This window comes from Odocoileus virginianus, chromosome 25, assembly GCF_023699985.2.
Source record: "Odocoileus virginianus isolate 20LAN1187 ecotype Illinois chromosome 25, Ovbor_1.2, whole genome shotgun sequence".
NCBI lineage: Eukaryota > Metazoa > Chordata > Mammalia > Artiodactyla > Cervidae > Odocoileus > Odocoileus virginianus.
The window spans coordinates 25158472-25177160 of record NC_069698.1 but is presented as its reverse complement, the minus strand read 5'-3'; the positions used below and the strand labels follow the sequence as shown (position 1 = coordinate 25177160).

The window sequence follows — 18689 nt, the reverse complement described above, 5'->3', positions numbered from 1 at the left end:
AGTAAATGATGAGCTTAATAAAGTCACTTTAGTGGACAAAATTGTGAAAATGTCAAAAGACAAGTGTTGAAGAACAACCATAAACAGAATAATTTTATAGACATTAAGAATGAGTGAAAAACCAAAACTGAAACCTAACAAAAAGTATTGTATTATCCAAACAGAATATATTTTTAGCAGGATAGTTATAAAAAAGCAACATGAGGCTAGAAAATTATTATTTATGTCACACAGTTCAAAATCTACCTTCTAGCATTAACAGCATATCCCAAAATTCCAGAAAGTAAAGATGCTTCCCTTTAAAAATAATCCCATTAGGCATTATCACAAAGCTCTTTAATCCTGCACAACAACCAGGGCCAGAAGTCGGTTCATATATTGAAAATATTGGTTAAAGCAGAGAATGAATATATATACTTTAAAAAATTACACATACATAGCAAAAATCATACATATTAAAATGTTTTAATTTAAAAGACAAATATAAATATTCACTCCCCTTCTGATATAAATTACAGCTATTTCTTTAAGCTTAGGTCCTTTGATTAGGGTTTTGTATCATACGAAACTGTACCTACAATGCAATACTTATTATTTTTAATCTCCTTTGGATTAAAATAGAATGAAAGCTAAAAGGTGCATGCAAAATAATTGGCATATGAAATCATCAGATTTATATCATTTTTTGCAATTCACTGTGCATGCTTAATTCACAGTAACTTTCCAACTTGTCCTTACTGAGATTTTTCCCAGTACTTGATAATTTTCTTCACTGTCACACTCACAGTTCATCACTTTACATAATATTATATTACAGAATTCTAATGAAAAGAATGGGCATTCAAAGGATTTGAAGCAGATGGGAAACTGGCTCATTATAAGCACACAAAGCAACTGGCAAGAGCAGAAATACACACATGAAGTAGATCCACAGTCTACTCCCCGAGCACGCTCAGCATCCTATGGGAACCAGGCAGTATCACTTACAGTGAGCCTGTCAAGCAGAAATCACGTCTAAAACGTAGATAATGATTAAGTAAATCTCCACTGTACATCTATTCCACTGAAAATGTACAATTCATCAGTGAACACAGATAAAAGCGAAGGAAGACTCAACATCAGACTAGAGAGCTAGAGAACATTCTGACAACTTTCTACAAAAATGCCTATTAGCTGATTAGTTATTTTAAGTTCACATACATCAAAGAGGTTGTTTTTCAGCATTGGTGCTGGTTTAGTTAACAGTCCTAAAGCCTTCTACATCTACCTTGTAACTTGCCATTCAATCACCAAAATAAATAGTATCAGGGTTCCCCAGACTACTCTGGAAATTCACTTTCTAGAAACTTGTGTGAGTGCTCAGTCATTCTGTCATGTCTAATTCTTTGCAACCCTGAGAACTGTAGCCTACCAGGCTCCTCTGTCCATGGGAGTTCCAGGCAAGAACACGAGTGGGTTGCCATTTCCTTCTCCAGGGGACCTTCCAGACCCAGGGCTTGAACCCACACCTCTTATGTCTCCTGCATTGGCAGATGGATTCTTTACCACTGTACCACCTGGGAAGCCTTCTAGAAGCATCACCATCTCCAATAAGCCAAATGGAAGGAAGCCAACTAACAAAAAAAGCATTCAGAGAGGACCTGTGGTGAGTTGAAAATGTCTACACTGCAAAAGACTCCTTGAAGTTCCATCTGAATCCTAAAGTCAGTAGATATTTCAAAGAAAACATCTGAACAATCTCCATTGGAGCATTACCCTACCTGGCACCCTCTGCTCCTACAGGAAAGACTCTTAAGATAGCAAAAACTCTGGCAGATTAACACTTTATATTTTGAAAATGTGTTACTTGCCAGGGGGATCATTTATATTATTATTCCTGATTTTATAAGTCTCCATAAAATCAAATTTTGCTTCCAATATCACCGACATAAGGCTTAGCCAAATTATTTGGTTAATGAAATGGAAGTAGAGACCACATTAGCCACTTTTGAATGGAAGCTTTTAGAGCCATGACAGGTTCCCTTCACTGTTCTTTTTCTGTCACCAGATTGGCACATCTCACACAGGGGCTGCTCCATCACCCTGGATGCTGGAAAGAATGTGACACTTGGGACAGAGCCACAGCTGACAACCACAGCCAACATGAGCAAGAAATAGACTGTGCTACTGTAGGCAATTAAAATGGTGGAGTTTTCTTGTAACAAGCCTTACCGCAGAGAAAGCGAACGCAACCACCACAGATCTAGCTGAAGAAAGACTACAAAGGAGGTTGACATCAGAACTCTACCTTCCAACCAGAAAGGACTTCTAAGCCAAAAAAAAAAATAATAATCACCATTTTTCAGATCAACGTTTCTTAAACTATTAATATCGATGATGACAGGCCAGTTACCTTTCCTTTTTCAATTTTCCAATCTATTACAGACCAGTACATAAAACATTAAAAATGAATTATTAGAAAATTGAAAGAAGACTTTCCAAATGCAAGCCCCAATAGTTGTATTCTCATTATTAGATTCAACAGAAATAAAATTCCTCTGTCAAGCTGCTATTAGGTTCCTGAATATGTACTCCCAATTTCTGAGAATATATTACTATAAACCAATTATAGGGCACAGAACCACACTCCTCCACGGAGCACATTTTGAGGAGCACTGTTTCAGAGCATGTGAAATTAAGAAATACAAATGCTTTTGTGATGATATAAACTCCTTGGGAATTGTATAAAATGGAAATTAAACTGTAGACAAATTTTTCCCAGAAAATAAGTAAAAATTTTCTTTAGTATCTTTCCCACTCTGCAAAAATATCTATGGTTCCTTTCTTCTATAGGCATAAAAATCAGGTTTTTTTTTTTTCTTTCCCTTTTCTTTTTCAGTCTATCAGTGATAGACATTTAGGTTATTTGAAAAGTGCCTAGCTCCCAGACTTAGTAATTTTAAATGAAATGTTTTCAGTTATAGCGAATAGGAACCCAATTATTTTATATTGACATATGTAGTTTACTGCTTTTCTCTCTACTTATTATTATCTAGCTACTGGAAAGCAGCTAGTTTTCTTCAATTATTTAGCAAACTGCAATAAACATGATTCAGTTCTAAAACCCCAAGTATATTTTAAATTGCATTTAATTTTCTAAAGAATGAATCTTTCCTTTATTAAAGATAATTCAAAGTTTCAGAAACTCATCTCAAGCCGTTAAAGTAGCTTCTGTCTGGCTCAGAAATACTTTTTGGGTGGTAAGATTCCAATCTTGATGAATGTCATTATATATCCACTGTCCTGGGTGGCTGCAGCAGCTGCTAGCTGCTTTAAAAAGCTAGTTTAAAAAAAAAAAAATGACTGAAAGGAAAAGAAATGATTGTTTCATTTTCTCTAAAATGAAGAAAAATATGTGTAATATATTTAAAGTGAAGGTGCTTTCTGAGTCTTAAAAATGTGGATGGCAGAAGCCAGAGCTCCTTCAGTTTGAGCAACACAGAGACTATCCATTGATTTTTGCAAGGCTCAACTGCCTTTTAAAATTAATCGTATTTTTTAAATAAGAAAAAGAAAGAACTTTGCAAATTACAGTAATTTTTCAATTAAGATTTCTATAGCACTGAATGATGTATAAAATGTCTTCACATTTGCAATCTAGTTAGTATCTACAGCAACCCAGTTAGAGATGTAAGAGGAATATCATTGCCTTTATCCCCACTAAGCCAGATGAAGAACCAAGTTTCGAGAGCTCTACTTGGGTTCAAACTCTAAACGCCATTCTTTTTTTTTTTTTCTTCTACACACCAACTTCTGGTAATTCTTTCTTAAAGATCATTTCTATTTTATAACAGTAAGCATTTGTACCTAAAATATTTTCAGGTCAGGTGGCAAAAGAAATATGCTAGAAAAACATAAATTTACCAGCAGTTCTATGAGTATAGAAAAGGACAGTGCAATTTCTACAATGATTAGGAGAGGAGAGAGACATCACAACATGCTAACATATTTTGACTACTGGTATAATTTCTTATAATACAGAATTAAAGTCTACACAGTCTTTAATTTTCATTTCCTCTGAAACATTATCAGTAGTAGATGGTTAATGATTTAGATAAAAATTGATTTAAGAACATTTCCTTTTACTATTTTCCTGTTACTGTAAATACAAGTAACAGTCAATTCATGCCTTCACAGAAATAAGGTTTCTATACTGGTTTTTGAAGATATGTTTTATATTATCTTTGGAAGTGTAGGGAAGAGGTAGGTACAAAAGCAATGTTTTAAATTATATATGTATACACTTTCATGATAAAAACATATAAGTAAAATTATGTTACTTTTTACATCACTACCTATACATAAAAAAAAGGTTTATTTTAGGTGATATTTTAAGTATATACATAAAAGTTAAGCTTACTGTTACATGAGATGACAAATTAAGGAAATAAATTCTTAAAAATGACCATGTTACAGTTAAAAGTTATTTCTATAGAATCTTTTGTTTACTGCTGTTTCAACTTAGCTGATAAATATGAAGTTATATGAATACAGTTAAATGCTTTTAAAAACATTTTAATATCATTACCAAAGCACCTAGAATAATTTTAATTAATCTTCATTTGCATTTTCTAATTTTAAAAATCAACTGCAATTTTTTTAGCTAATTAACACAAATTGTATTTCCACTTCAGTTTAGTACGTTTATACATTGGAAGACCTACTATAAAATCAAACACATTTTTGATGCTGAGAAAAACCTTAACAAAGAAAAATAACTTTCTTCTTACTCTTTGATACATAAAAAAATACATTTTTATGTAAATAAGGGAAAAACAAAATAGAGAATTCCTTAATTGTGTCTTTTAAAAAGACATGTTTAGTTCAGTAATTTATGGTATATTTTCAGCTATGCTGTCACTACCATCAAAATTCTGTATTATGCAAAGTCATATTAAGTTTATACTCCAGTGTAACATTCTCTTCCAAAGACATACTATTTTTAAATGCATTATTAATCTAGAATTTTGGCCCTACTGTCAATTTGAAAGTTGCTTTTATTTATTTCTGCGCCAAAGCTCTTCAGGGAGAAAAGTTTGAGATCCCAAGTATCAGGAGACCCCGAGGGGCTTCCCCCGTAGCTCAGCTAGTGGACAATGTGTGTGCAGGGGACCAGAGCTTGAGCCCTGGGTCAGGAAGGTCCCCTGGAGAAGACAGTAGATACTGGAGGTACCCGCTCCACTATCCCTGCCTGGAGAACTCCACGGACAGAGGCTCTAGTCCATGGGGACCCAAAGAGTTGGGCATGACTGAGCAACTAACACTTTCACGTTCTGAGACCATATACAGGACAAAAATAAATAAATAAATAAACCTTCGTCTAGATAAGTAAATAGATTAGACATTTAAATTTTCCCGACATACTGCTTGTTAATTATTTTAACAGTTAACTATATTCTATCATACTTCCTATCTTCTATCACAGTTTCATTTATATTAGCCATTCCTATCTCTCTGGTAAAAATAAAGGTCCACGGATTAAATCTGATATTCTCCCTACCCTTAGACACTAAATAAATACTGCTTGATTGAAAATAATTGACAGAGTGTTGTTTCAATAACAAGGAGAGATTTTAAATTATGTGACATATCTTCACAAAGAGTGGAATTTTCAAAAATCAAATTAGATCAAAAGAAGTTAAGCTATTTTACACTAAAAGAGGAACTAGATAATTTTTAGTGTTCTCTTTACAAAAGACTATATAAATTATTATACTTTTAATATTTAAGCATTAAGTCCAAACTCCTTAAAAATTTTAATACAATTTCCAAAATACACATGGCTTAACTGGATTTACAAAGTACAAGTATATAGCTACCAACTATAGTTTCATATAGTTTCCCACATTTTTATATCTCTAAAACCTATTTAGTGGATTCAATCATAAATATGTGGGAGAGGTTACCAAATGCAAGTACCAAGTTTTAACTGAGATTCTTATAGTACTTTTTTTTTGGTATCTGTATGTAAAATTCTAACCTAAAAACACTCTCAAGCAATACCTCTCAATAAATGGCAGTAAAAAAAAACAAAACTAAAATATAAAACTAAAAAAAAACTAATATAATGCCCAAAAGTACCTTGATTATAGGTTGATGTAAAACAAGTCTATTAACAAAAAGCTGGCAGTCAACACAGTCACTCAGAGAATATGGGGAAATAGTCATGTTTATATACAAGAAAAAATTATAACAATTTTAACAATTTAAGTGAAAAGACTGATAGCTTCAAAATATATTTCATAATAATCACCGGGTCATAAAAAAAAATAATGATAATAATCACCGGGCCATGTTAATCTGAGTCAGCAGATCACATGATCTTTCTTAAAACATTCCCTAAAGCTTTCACTAACTTCTCCAGAAACACAGGAAGCTGATGTCATCTAATTTTGGAGACTACACAAACAATAACTTATAGTCCTTTGACCTGTTCTTTTCAATAATAGAACCACTAAACAAAAGTGGCTACTGACTGCTTAAAATGAACTTAGTGTAATTGAGAAAATAAATTTAAAGTGTTATTTAATTTTAATTACTTTATTCAATGTAAATTTTAAAACTGCCACTCAGTTGAGTTGCTAGAACTTTTAACAATGTTTGGAAAAATTGGGCTATGCGCTTTAAACTGCAAATGGCATTAAGTCTAAATATAGATCAAATATTTCCAATGGAAATATACCCACCAGATTTAGAAGAAGCAATACAAAAGAATGAAAATATCTCACTAACAAATTTTACATTGATTACATGTTAAAATATATTTTGATATATAGGGTTAAATAAAAAAACCTATTATTATTAAAATTCATTCAGTTTTTATCCTTTATTTTTTTACTATTATCATGAAAATATTTATATAAATGATGCTCATTATATTTCTATTGGGCAGTGCTGCCTTAGACTATATAAATAAAATCAAAACTTTTTTTAAAGTCGGGTTCCGTAAGGTATAATTTGCACACAGTAAAACTCACCCTTTTATATGAATACTTCTATAAATTCTGGCAACTGTATACAATCATGAAACCAACACAATCACAACATAAAACGTTTCCATTACCCCAAAAAAATGTCTCCTTAAGTTTCTTATCAACTTGTCAACTCACACCTCCTACCCCCAAACCCTGACAACCCAGTTTTCTGTCCCTATAGTTTTGATCTTTCCACAACAGGATGGCATACAGACCTCTGAGTCCAGGAAAATCAAACTTCAAAGACCATAGTATCCTATGGTGCTAAAGGATCACTATTATTGATATTTCCTTTCCTTGTATTATGAACATTTTGCCAAGGCTTAGTTTTTCAGTTATTCCATTTTCAAAATTGAGCTTCTTTCCCTGTCACTATTACAGTGCATTATTTATACTTATAGAATAAAACTGAGCAGACTGTATATTAGTTATGTACTTACAAGGCTTCTACTAAACTGTAAGCTAGAAGCCTGACTTGTAGAACTACTACACTTATTTGTCTAGTGAAATCAACAGTGCGGATAATAAGGCTGAGAAGATATTTCCCACTGTTATTTAAAAAAAAGAAAGGAAAGGGAAAAAACAAAGAATTGACTGATGAAGAAGTTAACCCTCTAATTTAGAAGTTTACATTTACTGAGGTCTCACAAAAAGATGAGAGGATGCAAGAACTATGATGTCAAATAACCAGGAGCAAATGTTAGTGGAGACTGAACCTAAACCAATATCTTCACCTAAATTGGTATTGGCTTTGTCAGAGCTTGCTAACAAGGTTGAGTAAATTGGGAGTAGTCTGCCTAAACACAATTTTTCTCAAAAACTGTTATTTCTGGCATGTGATTATATAGAATATAAAGTTTTAAAAAATACATGTATCACATCAAATCAGAAATACTTTTCACACATAAAGGCAAAGACTCAAGAAACTCAATGAACTCTATCTGAAAAGTATAATATTTGTAATCAATAATATTCATAAAGTTAAATATATAACATCTATGCTTTAAGTAAATAAATGAAATGTTACAACTGACTTTAATGGTTCTAAAATACTTACTGAAGTCTCCAGTAAGAAAAACTCCTTCAGCTCCTGGGACCCATTCTTTGCAGTATAAACCACCATCAGCGCATCTGTGGACGCCAAATGATTCATAACCTCTGGAAAACCTATCAATACCACCTTCATTCTCTCCAATGTCGTTCAAAGTCTTGCAAAACCGCTTATACCTTTGAAAAAGTGCAAAAGAGAGGAAATTGTAAAATCAAATCATCTTCCAGAAAAGCTGCTGTAATTAAATATCTGTTTTACTCTCACTCAGGAAAAAAAAAAGACATCATTAAAGAGAAATGATGTGAATAATTTCATTTATTGCTAGAAGTTACCTGGTAAGATAAAATCACTCATATCAAATAAACTGAACTAACCCAACTAACTTTTATTTTTGTAATTTCAAACATAGTATAAGAGAAAACATGATAGTTATGTTATTCCTCGAGTATTGTAAAATCAGCATTATAGCAACTTCTATGTCAAGACAGTATAATGAAGGAGCATTCCTACATCTATAACTTCTAAAACACTGAAAGAAAATATAGTTAAAAACCAGCAAGAAATAAAATTACCCTACAGCAGGTCTGGCATACTTTTCCTGTTAAAGGGCAGATAGGAAATATTTTAGGCTTTGCTAGCCATCTGGTTTCTGTCACAATTACTCAACTGTGTCTCTGAAGCATGAAACTGGCCACAGACAATATGTAAATGAATGGGTGTGGCTGTGTTCCAATAACACTTTATTTACAAAAACAGGTGGCAGGGCCAAATTTGGCCTATGGGTTATAGTTTGCCTAGTCGTGCCCTACAGCAACTAACCATGGAAAGAACATTCATCACCTCAAACTACCAAAGCCAGCGGCCATGAGAAGAAACCAAAGATTCCTTTCCAAGCAGGATCAAGAATAATACATGGCTGCTCTTGACCCTCTCCCAGACGCCTAGAGCCCACAGTCAGGACTGGTACACCAAAAACATACTTTTACTTGCACTTATCACCCCAAGTCTGGGGAGAAGCAAACGAGACCAAAACTGGCAAAACTAGAGAAGTGAAGCATGTGGCGGATATTCTCTGTCAGAAGTGAAAGTTCCAGAACTGTGCAATGAATTGACCAAAGCCCATAAACTTCCCTGTGCTTCCCTACACCCTGAGGGGTAATCAGTACAAGTCCCAGAAAGATAGTCATGAATCCAAATAGAGGTATAAAGGAAAGATGCAAAATGTCAGAAGCTAGCTAATGAAGAACACCTCAACTGAGGTGAACAGAAAAAGAATCTTTATACAAATGTTTCACCCTGTTGTTGCTTAGTTGCTAAGTCACGTCTGGCTCTTTTGCGACCCCATAGACTGTAGCCTGCCAGGCTCCTTTGTCCAAGAAATTTCCCAGGCAAGAATACTGGAGTTGGTTGTCATTTCCTTCTCCAGGGGATCTTCCCAACCAAGGGATTGAATCTGCATCTCCTGCAGGCGGATTCTTTACCACTAAGCCACCAGGGAAGCCCATTTCACACTGTGCTTCAGCTTAAATAAAAAATGAATTCAATCATAATAAGAGCTGAGAGATTATATTAATAGGATAGAATGACAGAATGAGAAAATGAAACTGCAGACCCAAGGAAATAAAAAGAGTAAAAAAATGTGTCATGAGAAAAATAATAAATTAGAATTGGCAAGAAACTAAGTGTACATGCAATAAGAACAACAAAAAATTAGGTAAGTGAACAATTGGAACTTGATATGATCAGGAAAAAAAAAGACGAAGAGGATTTCCCTGGTGGTATAGAGGACAGGAATCCGCCTGCCCATGCAGGGAACGTGAGTTCAATCCCTGGTCCAGGACGATTCCATATGACACAGAGCAATCAAGCCCGTGTTCCACAACTACTGAGCCAGCAGTCTACAGCCCATGAGCCACAACTACTGAAGCTCTCATGCCCCAGAGCCGTGTTCTGAAACAAGAGAGGCCACAGCAAAGAGAAGCCCAGGCACTGCAACTGGAGAAAGTTCACACACAGCAATGAGAAGACCCAGGGCAACAAAAATTAAATAAATAATTAAAATTTAAAACAAGAAGGCTCGATTACCAACGCCATCAATAAAAGGGAAAAAAGACAAATTGAATATAAAGTTAATCGATGCAAAATCAACAAATATGATCAAAATAAGGACACCGGGTGACTCTGAAGAACAAAAATCAAATGAATATAAATCATATAAAATTGTTCAACATTTCTTATAGAATTAAATATGCATGTTAAAAAGAATGTACTGTGTTTTAAGAAAAATTTGGAAAACAAACACACAAACATGCACACAGAGCATCACCCAGTTTAAACCACTGAAATTCAAAGGAGAATGAATGTGTGGACAACTGGTACAAAAATGTGAGGGGGATGGGGACATATCTTTTTGTAAAGGAACATCACATTAAAGACCCAAAGATAACAAAGCCAAGCCCACACTGTTCTGAGAGAGAAAAGTGGTTTTCTAAGGATATTATATGAGACACATGTTTACTCAAGCTTAAAGAATTCTTTAAATATTGCAAATTAAAAAACAATTTTAAGTCTATGACACTAATGAATCATTCTTGGAAAAAGAAAAACACTTTCCATAAAATTTAGGCAATTAAAAGACTAAAAACACCAGACAAACGGACAGTGTCATTGCAGCCATTTGGCTGAGCCCTAAGTCTTTAAATATAGAACCAAGGCTGGACAACTGTGTAATTATGTGAATGTGATAATAAGAAAAGAATCTCAATGGATGGGTAGAAATTTGATTTATTAAAAAACAACAGATAAGTGAAAGGGAGATGGAATAAAGGACAAGAGTGGTCAGACTCCTTATTTTTTTAAAATAGAGTCACTCAACACTGACTAAAATTCAAGATTGCCGTCATTATACCTTTTAATCTCTTCATGAACTTAGATGGACAATTTAAAAAAGTTATGTGTAGATTTAAGTCATTTCTTTCATTTTACTTCAGTAAGTTTGTTTAAAATTAAACTTGACATATTTTCCTCATGTTTCACAGTATTATTTCTATCAAGCTACTTTTCTACCCTCTTACCTATATATAAGCACATAAAAATATCAAAAATGATTTTCTTTAACACCAGTGATGATTTTTTTGGTAGTATTTCTATTTGCTTTCTTCCTTGCATTATTCTAACTATAACAAAGAAATGCCATTTAAACAAAATAAAGGGTTTTTTTCTTAAAACTATAAAATTTTAGAGTATTAAAACATCTATATAATCCATAATCATTACATATTCATAATTTTAGTGAGTATATGAAACTATGTTTATAAAACTTTGGGAATTTAAATAATTTGAAATAGATCAGTGGGACAAAACTCTGTTCTTGAAATGTTCTTGAACATATAAAGAAATCAAACATACAATAAAAGGACATTTCAAGAAAGAAATGTGAAAGAGAAATAAAACAATGGCTTACCTATTAAGATACTGGAATCTAAGTTTAAAAATTGGACCTCCAAAATCAAAATAACTTCAAAAGGTCAAAGTTATAAATATTAAATTAAAAATAAACAAAACCAGGAGTTCACAGAAAAAGAAATACAAATGGCCAGAAAACACATTGAAAAGACACTCAAATTCAATCCTAAATTTCAAAATTCCATTTTCCACTTAAAGACCAATAAAATGTGATAGTCTATGCAGACAGAGTGCAGGTGCAGGAAAAAGACATTGCCAAATACTCTTTAACAAAATAGAAATTAGATAACTATTTGGCATTAGCTAGCTATGAAAATTTCTAAATCATAGTCTTCAACTAAGTAATCCCATTTCTAGAAATTTACCCCCTGAATATATAACACAAGGAAGCAAACACATCTACATGTACAGTGGTAATCATTATGGCATTATTTAAAATACCAAACCATAGACAATACCTATCTGTTCAACAAGAGAGGCTGGTCAAATTAACTGTGGAACACACAAATAACAAATTACATGAGATTCATTATGAAGAACGAAGTAGAAAGAAATGTACTGATATGAAAAGATGTCCCGAGATAGACGGCTTAGGGAAAGAAGTTGCAAAGCAGTTTTCCACAAAACATCTCTTTGTATAAAGAAATATTCAAACAGCTACAGATGGCATGTACATGGTATTTTCACAGGGCCCCTTCCCCTGCACCAGGGGTTGGATTCCAGTGGGCTGGGGTGAGCCGGGGCCTTAAGTTCCTAGCCCCACCACACTCACATTTACTTCAAAGACAAGAAGGGGTACAGCACAGAATCTGATCAGCGGAGTGCAATGCCTATGGGTATGGTAGGTTTGAGTGAAGTATTTCAAATATGACCCCCTTTTGTACTGTCTAAATATACCCAACACATACAACACACATGCCCGCCTATGAGTACACATCCCCATGGTTTTATGAAAATGCAAATTATATTTACTCTATTACTTGAAACAAATTAATTTTTAATGAAATGATGTAACTCCAGTATCACTGGCAGTCTTTACTTCAGAGGACACAAACTGAATTACTGACAGGAGCCAGGCAGGTAGCATAAATATGAAGAACTGCTCCCGCATAAGAAACACAAAGAACAAGCCTGATGATAAGAGTAACCAATGAGGCTAGCCTCAGAGTATGGAAAACAAAGTAGAAAGGAGCTCAACTGAGATGGAGAGGACAAAGCCCAGCGAAAAGTGACAGCATCTATTTAAAAGCTCTGGCCTATTGTTACCAAAAATCTGCCAAATCAAGTAATCATTCAAGAATGCAAAAAATTCCAGATTCTTCTGTGAATCCTCCCTAATTAAACATCAGCCACTATTTCAAAATACTTTAAATACTGATCTAGGCAAAAGAAAAAGCAGCAGAAGAAAACCTCAGTCTACAGCCCTAATAAGAGATTTGTATGCAAACTCTCTCATACCCTAAATTCTATGAGAAAATGATTTTTACCTCTTAAAGATACCATTCGGCTACAACACTCAATGTGTGGAAACTCTAATCAATATGAGATGCATAAATAACAACATTCAATGATCAAATGGTAGAAAACAATCAACAAAATAAATCTGGATAGAAGTAACAAAACTAGAAGAGAAAAAATAAGTAAATCTGGACTTAGGGTAAAAAAAAATTACATACACATATATTATCATAAAACAAGAAAAATTACTGATTCTTTTTTTTAAAAGATACCAACTTTTGGAGGGCAAATAAATGTAGCAATAATTTTATTGTCAGTGTGGTTATAATATCTTTAAAACACAATTTTAGATTTATTTAAAGTTTAAAAAATAATCCTTCTTAAGACATTTCAAAAGATATATACAAATGTGCCATTTACTAAAAATTGAACAGAAATAGGATTATAGCATGATATTACTTTAACTAAATATCTTGACGTCCTCAAGGTCAGCCCTAGAGCTTCTGATACAGAAATACACATTCCACTTTGAAATCACTGTGGCTCAAAAAAGAAAATGCCTGAGGATATAGCAAGCTCATCATGCCTGTGTCTGCTCCTACTACAGTCATCTCTCTTAATATTTTGCCATGAATTTATAGGATATTTAAAAACTGGGTCAAATTCTTGGTAACCAAGAACATAAAATGAGTTATATTGCAACTAGCATTTTGTACAGATATAAAAATATTACAAGATTTAATATCTTCATTGATGTTTTTAATCCTCTTTGCAGAAAGAAAGAAACAGAGGCACAGATAAATATGAAAGTTGCTCAAGGTCAAGAAGGTAATGAGCAACAGAGATGCGGTATTACTCATCACAAAAGGTATTTTAAAAAAACAGGAGACATACTCTCAAATTAAAAGTCACATTTCCTCTTAAAGAAAGCCCCATATCTTTGATTCATAAAGTTATTAATCTTATAATTAAGAGGATCAGATAAGGCTCTAGAAATAAACAGTGTAGGTTCAAATTCTAACTCTGTTACATAGTATATGTAACCTTGAACAAATTACTTAACCTCCCTTTCCTTTAATTTCTTCCCCTGTTAAGTGGGGGAAATCCGATAGTTTATAAGGAATCAAAGAAATGATACTGGGAGTCATCCCCACAGTATCCAGCATGTGCTCAATAATTGTAAACTGTAGCTTTTCACCACCTCAGTAAGAAGCACTGCTGTATTATACTTTTTAATTTATAATTTCTTAAATTACAATATTTACTTAAATTTTAATATGCATGTTAATTATTAGTAAACATTAAGGACTGTTTCTCCTTAAATTTCCAAAGTGTTTAAGAATATTTACTTTGTCCTGCTATGAAAAGTTATAAATATAGGCATACTAACACATAACACATACTAGGTACTCCAGATTAATCTGAATGTATGGATTATAAAAAGGTTGGAAGAAAACTAAGTAAATTAGACAGCCTAGGGAAAAGAAAAGTTACTTTAGGGAAGTAGTTAATGCTTAGTTTGAAAAAAAAAAAAGAAACAGGCTAAAAACCTTTGCTCCTCCGTAAGACATTTCATCTTAGATCCATACTGAAGTTCTAATTTCAGGCAAGGTTGTGAACACTGGAGATATGTCAGGGGAGATGGATCATATCTTATCTGGAAACACTCAAGATGTAGAATTCTTTCTCAAGTGCTTCTGAGTGGGCCTGAAACACAATGAACCCATGGGGGAAGTTCCTTCCATGCTAACTTAATTCTTTTCAAGATTTTATATAGTCATCTGTTTCCTAAAGGAGACTTGGAAAAGAGGCAAGAAAAAGCACAGACATAAAAGCTCAACAGGAATTTTTAATAAACTAAAAAAGGGGAAAATAAGGTTAAAGGAGAGGGGAACTGAATTTTTTTTTGGAACAAAAAAACTGCTTTTTAAATCACCCTTTCAAAAGACTTCAAGGTGACTGGAAGAAATTTTCTTCTTAAAGCACAAAGTACCTGAAATATACAAACTTCTCTATATATTAAATCTGTCAAGTGAAGAGTAGGCATTTGAGACCTTAAAGTGAATAGTTTCTGCCCCTCAATCAAGGATAAGTATTCAACAACAACAAAAAAAACCCACAACATATTTATTACAGAATAAAAATATTTATTGTGTGCCAATAATCGAAGAACCTCCCCTTGATAAGTTTATCAGTCCAAGAGAAGACTGTTCAACTCAGGACAGGAAAGGGGTGAGATAAGCAAATGCTAACAGAAGAATAAATATAACAATAGAAAAATTAATGGGATAAGACAAGATTTAAAAAGGCTCTAAAAAGTGGCTGGCATTTGTGTTATATCTCAAAGGATGAGTAGTATTCTTTAGCAATTAAGATACAAGACAGAGAAGAGCTTTCAATTCAGTTCAGTTCAGTCGCTCAGTCGTGTCCAACTCTTTGCGACCCCATGAATCACAGCACGCCAGGCCTCCCTGTCCATCACAAACTCCCGGAGTTTACTCAAACTCATGCCCATTGAGTTGGTGATGCCATCCAGCCATCTCATCCTCTGTCATCCCCTTCTCCTCCTGCCTGCAATCCCTCCCAGCATCAGGGTCTTTTCCAACGAGTCAACTCATTGAGGTGGCCAAAGTATTGGAGCTTCAGCTTCAGCATCAGTCCTTCCAATGAATACCAAGGACTTATCTCCTTTAGGATGGACTGGTAACGAAGAGCTTTACACATATACAAAATTAAGGTGGTCCTTGTGGGCATGAGGACTAGCTTTATGTAGCTGGACAGGAGGAGGGGTAAAAATGTAGAGTTAAATCAAGATGGAAAAGATGACTTTCAGCTAGATAAAAATTAAATGAAAAATAAAAACCTTTAGGACTTTAAAGAGGAGATAACTGATACTATCAAAGACAGTCTTTAAAGAGAGCAGTTTGAAGGATGAATTTTAGCAGTCAGAGTAAGATTAACAAAGTCTTTATTACAGACTGAACATTAAAATACCAGAATTTGTGAACTCTCTTGTTATACTGGTCAATGAAAATAATTTTAAAACTGACCTTATAGTAGACATGGTTTCTTATTTTTGACTGCCTTCCTTATATTTAAGTGTTTAAATGCACTAATCAATAAATAAATGTATAAATTTTCAAAATTTCACCTAAAATTTTAGTGACATTTCCAATCTGTATTCAATTTAGCATACACCCTAATCTTCATCTATCAGGAAATAGTAAAACTGGGACCATTTAAATAAAAGTGACAAGCGAGAAGGGGTAAACTCCATCCATTTATTCCACAAATATTACTAAGCATCTACTATACATCCAATGCCATGCGAGTCACTAAGAACAGAGATGAAGGACAAAGCTCATGCCTTCAAGACATTCTTTGTTATGTATGGGAAATGGTAGAGAGAAAACCAAGGACTGAGAAAGCATTGTGTAACATGAAGATTTATATTCAGAAGATAGAAGCAGCTAGAAGATAAATACCACAAAGATAGGAAAAATTGTTTCGCACACAGATATACCTGGTCATCTAAACTACTGGCACATATTAAGTACTCAAGAAATAAATAATGAGTACCTATTACTTCCCAGACTGTGGCTAGGGAATGGTGATAGGATGGTTAGATTTAGATTTAAAATTAGGATTATTACATCTGAATTTGCCAAAAAAGGTCTGTATAGTCAAAGCTATGGTTTTTCCAGAAGTCACATATGGATGTGAGAGTTGGACCAGAAAGAAAGCTGAGTACCAAGGACTTGATGCTTTTGAACTGTGGTGTTGGAGAAGACTCTTGAGAGTCCTTTGGACTGCAAGGAAATCAAACCAGTCAATCCTAAAGGAAATCAGTCCTGAATATTTATTGGATGGACGGATGCTGATGCTGAAGCTGAAGTTCCAATCCTTTGGCCACCTGCTATGAAGAGTCAACTCATTAGAAAAGACCCGGGAGCTGGGAAAGACTGAAGGCAGGAGGAAAAGGGGATGACAGGGGACAAGATGGTTGGATGGTATCACCGACTCAATGGACATGAGTTTGAGCAAGCTCTGGGAGATGGGGACGGACAGGGAAGCCGGGCGCGCTGCAGTCCATGGGGTCGCAAAGAGTTGGACACAACTGAGCGACTGAACAACAGCATCTGACCTTGAATCCCAATCCTACCTCCTATCAGCTATAACTAAGACTCAATAGCTCTATCTAAATAAGAATCACAGAACACATTTCATAAGATAACCAAATGATAATGAAATGAGATAATATACCTGAAAAGCTTAGCATAACACCTTTCACACAACATGATGAATAAGCACATTGTCAGAACAATAAACATACTATATGATTGTTGGATTTGAGAGCAGCATAGAAAAATCAATAGCCTCTTCAAATATAAGATATCGTCCACCATAACTGCACAAGACTCATTTACTATGAGGCATATATCCTGAAGTAACCACAACTGAAAAAGACACATGTATGCCAATGTTCTATGCAGCTCTATTTACAATAGCTAGGACATGAAAGCAACCGAGATGTCCATCAACAGATGAACAGAAAAAGAAGCTGTGGTGCCATGTATAATGGAATATTACTCAGCCATAAAAAGGAGTGCATTTGAGTCCATCCTAAAAGGTGGACAAACCTAGAGCCTATTATACAGAGTAAAGTAAGTTAGAAAGAGAAAAACAAATATCATATCATATACTATCAGATTCCATATGGAATCTCAAAAGATGGTACTGATGAACCTATTGGCAGAGTAGCAATGGAGACACAGATATAGAAAACAGATTTATGGACATGACTGTGTGGGCAGGAAGGAACGGGTCGGGTGTATGGACAGGGTAACATGGAAACGCATATTACCAAATGTAAAATAGAATGGGAATTTGCTCTATGACTCAGGGAACCCAAACGGGGCTCAGTAACAACTTAGAGAGGTGGGATGGGGACGGAGCTGGGAGGGATGTTCAAGTAGCAGAGGACAAGGGCAAACCTATGGCTGATTCATGGTGATGTTGGTAGAAACCAACACAGAACTGTAAAGCAATTATCCTTGAAATGAAAATAAATAAATTAAATTGAAAAAAAAAAAAGAAAGCTGCTGAGTGCTGAAGAATTAATGCTTTTAAATTGTGGTGCTGAAGAAGACTCTTGAGAATCCCTTGGACAGCGAGGAGATCAAACCAGTTAATTCTAAGGAAATCAACCCTGTATATTCATTGGAAGGACTGATGCTGAAGCTGAAGCTACAATAATTTGGTCACCCGATGTGAAAAGTCGATTCATTGGAAAAGGCCCTGATGCTGGGAAAGATTGAAGGCAAGAGGAGAAGGGGGCGGCAGCAGGTGACATGGTGGGATAGCATGGATATGATGGATATGATGGTGATATGGTTGGAAAGCACAATGGATATGACTGTGAGCAAACTCTAGGAGATAGTGAAGGACAGGAAGTCTGATGTGCTGCAGTTCATGGGGTCCCAAAGAATCAGACATGACTCAGTTACTGAACAACAAAATGTATTCCCTCAGTCCCACTTCGATCCAGGCTCAAACACATCTTTATTAATTAAAATAGGAATCATTCCAATCAACATATTTTTTCCAACACAAAATAAGTTTGCTTATCCCTATAGCATAAAAGTCTGTGATTCAGGATTTGATAAACTGTTGGAAAGCATTTTCTGCTTCCTGCTGGTTTT

General features: G+C 34.4%; 1 protein-coding gene across 1 annotated transcript in view; it reads right to left on the bottom strand.

The window, feature by feature from the left end:
* The window catches only part of GBE1 (1,4-alpha-glucan branching enzyme 1), a 284621-nt gene that overhangs the window by 212967 nt on the left and 52965 nt on the right, over positions 1-18689 (bottom strand). Inside the window, exon 2 of the mRNA XM_020916466.2 lies at positions 8071-8240. Within this exon, the coding sequence (XP_020772125.1) occupies positions 8071-8240 (170 nt within the window). The remainder of the gene's footprint in view (positions 1-8070; positions 8241-18689) is intronic.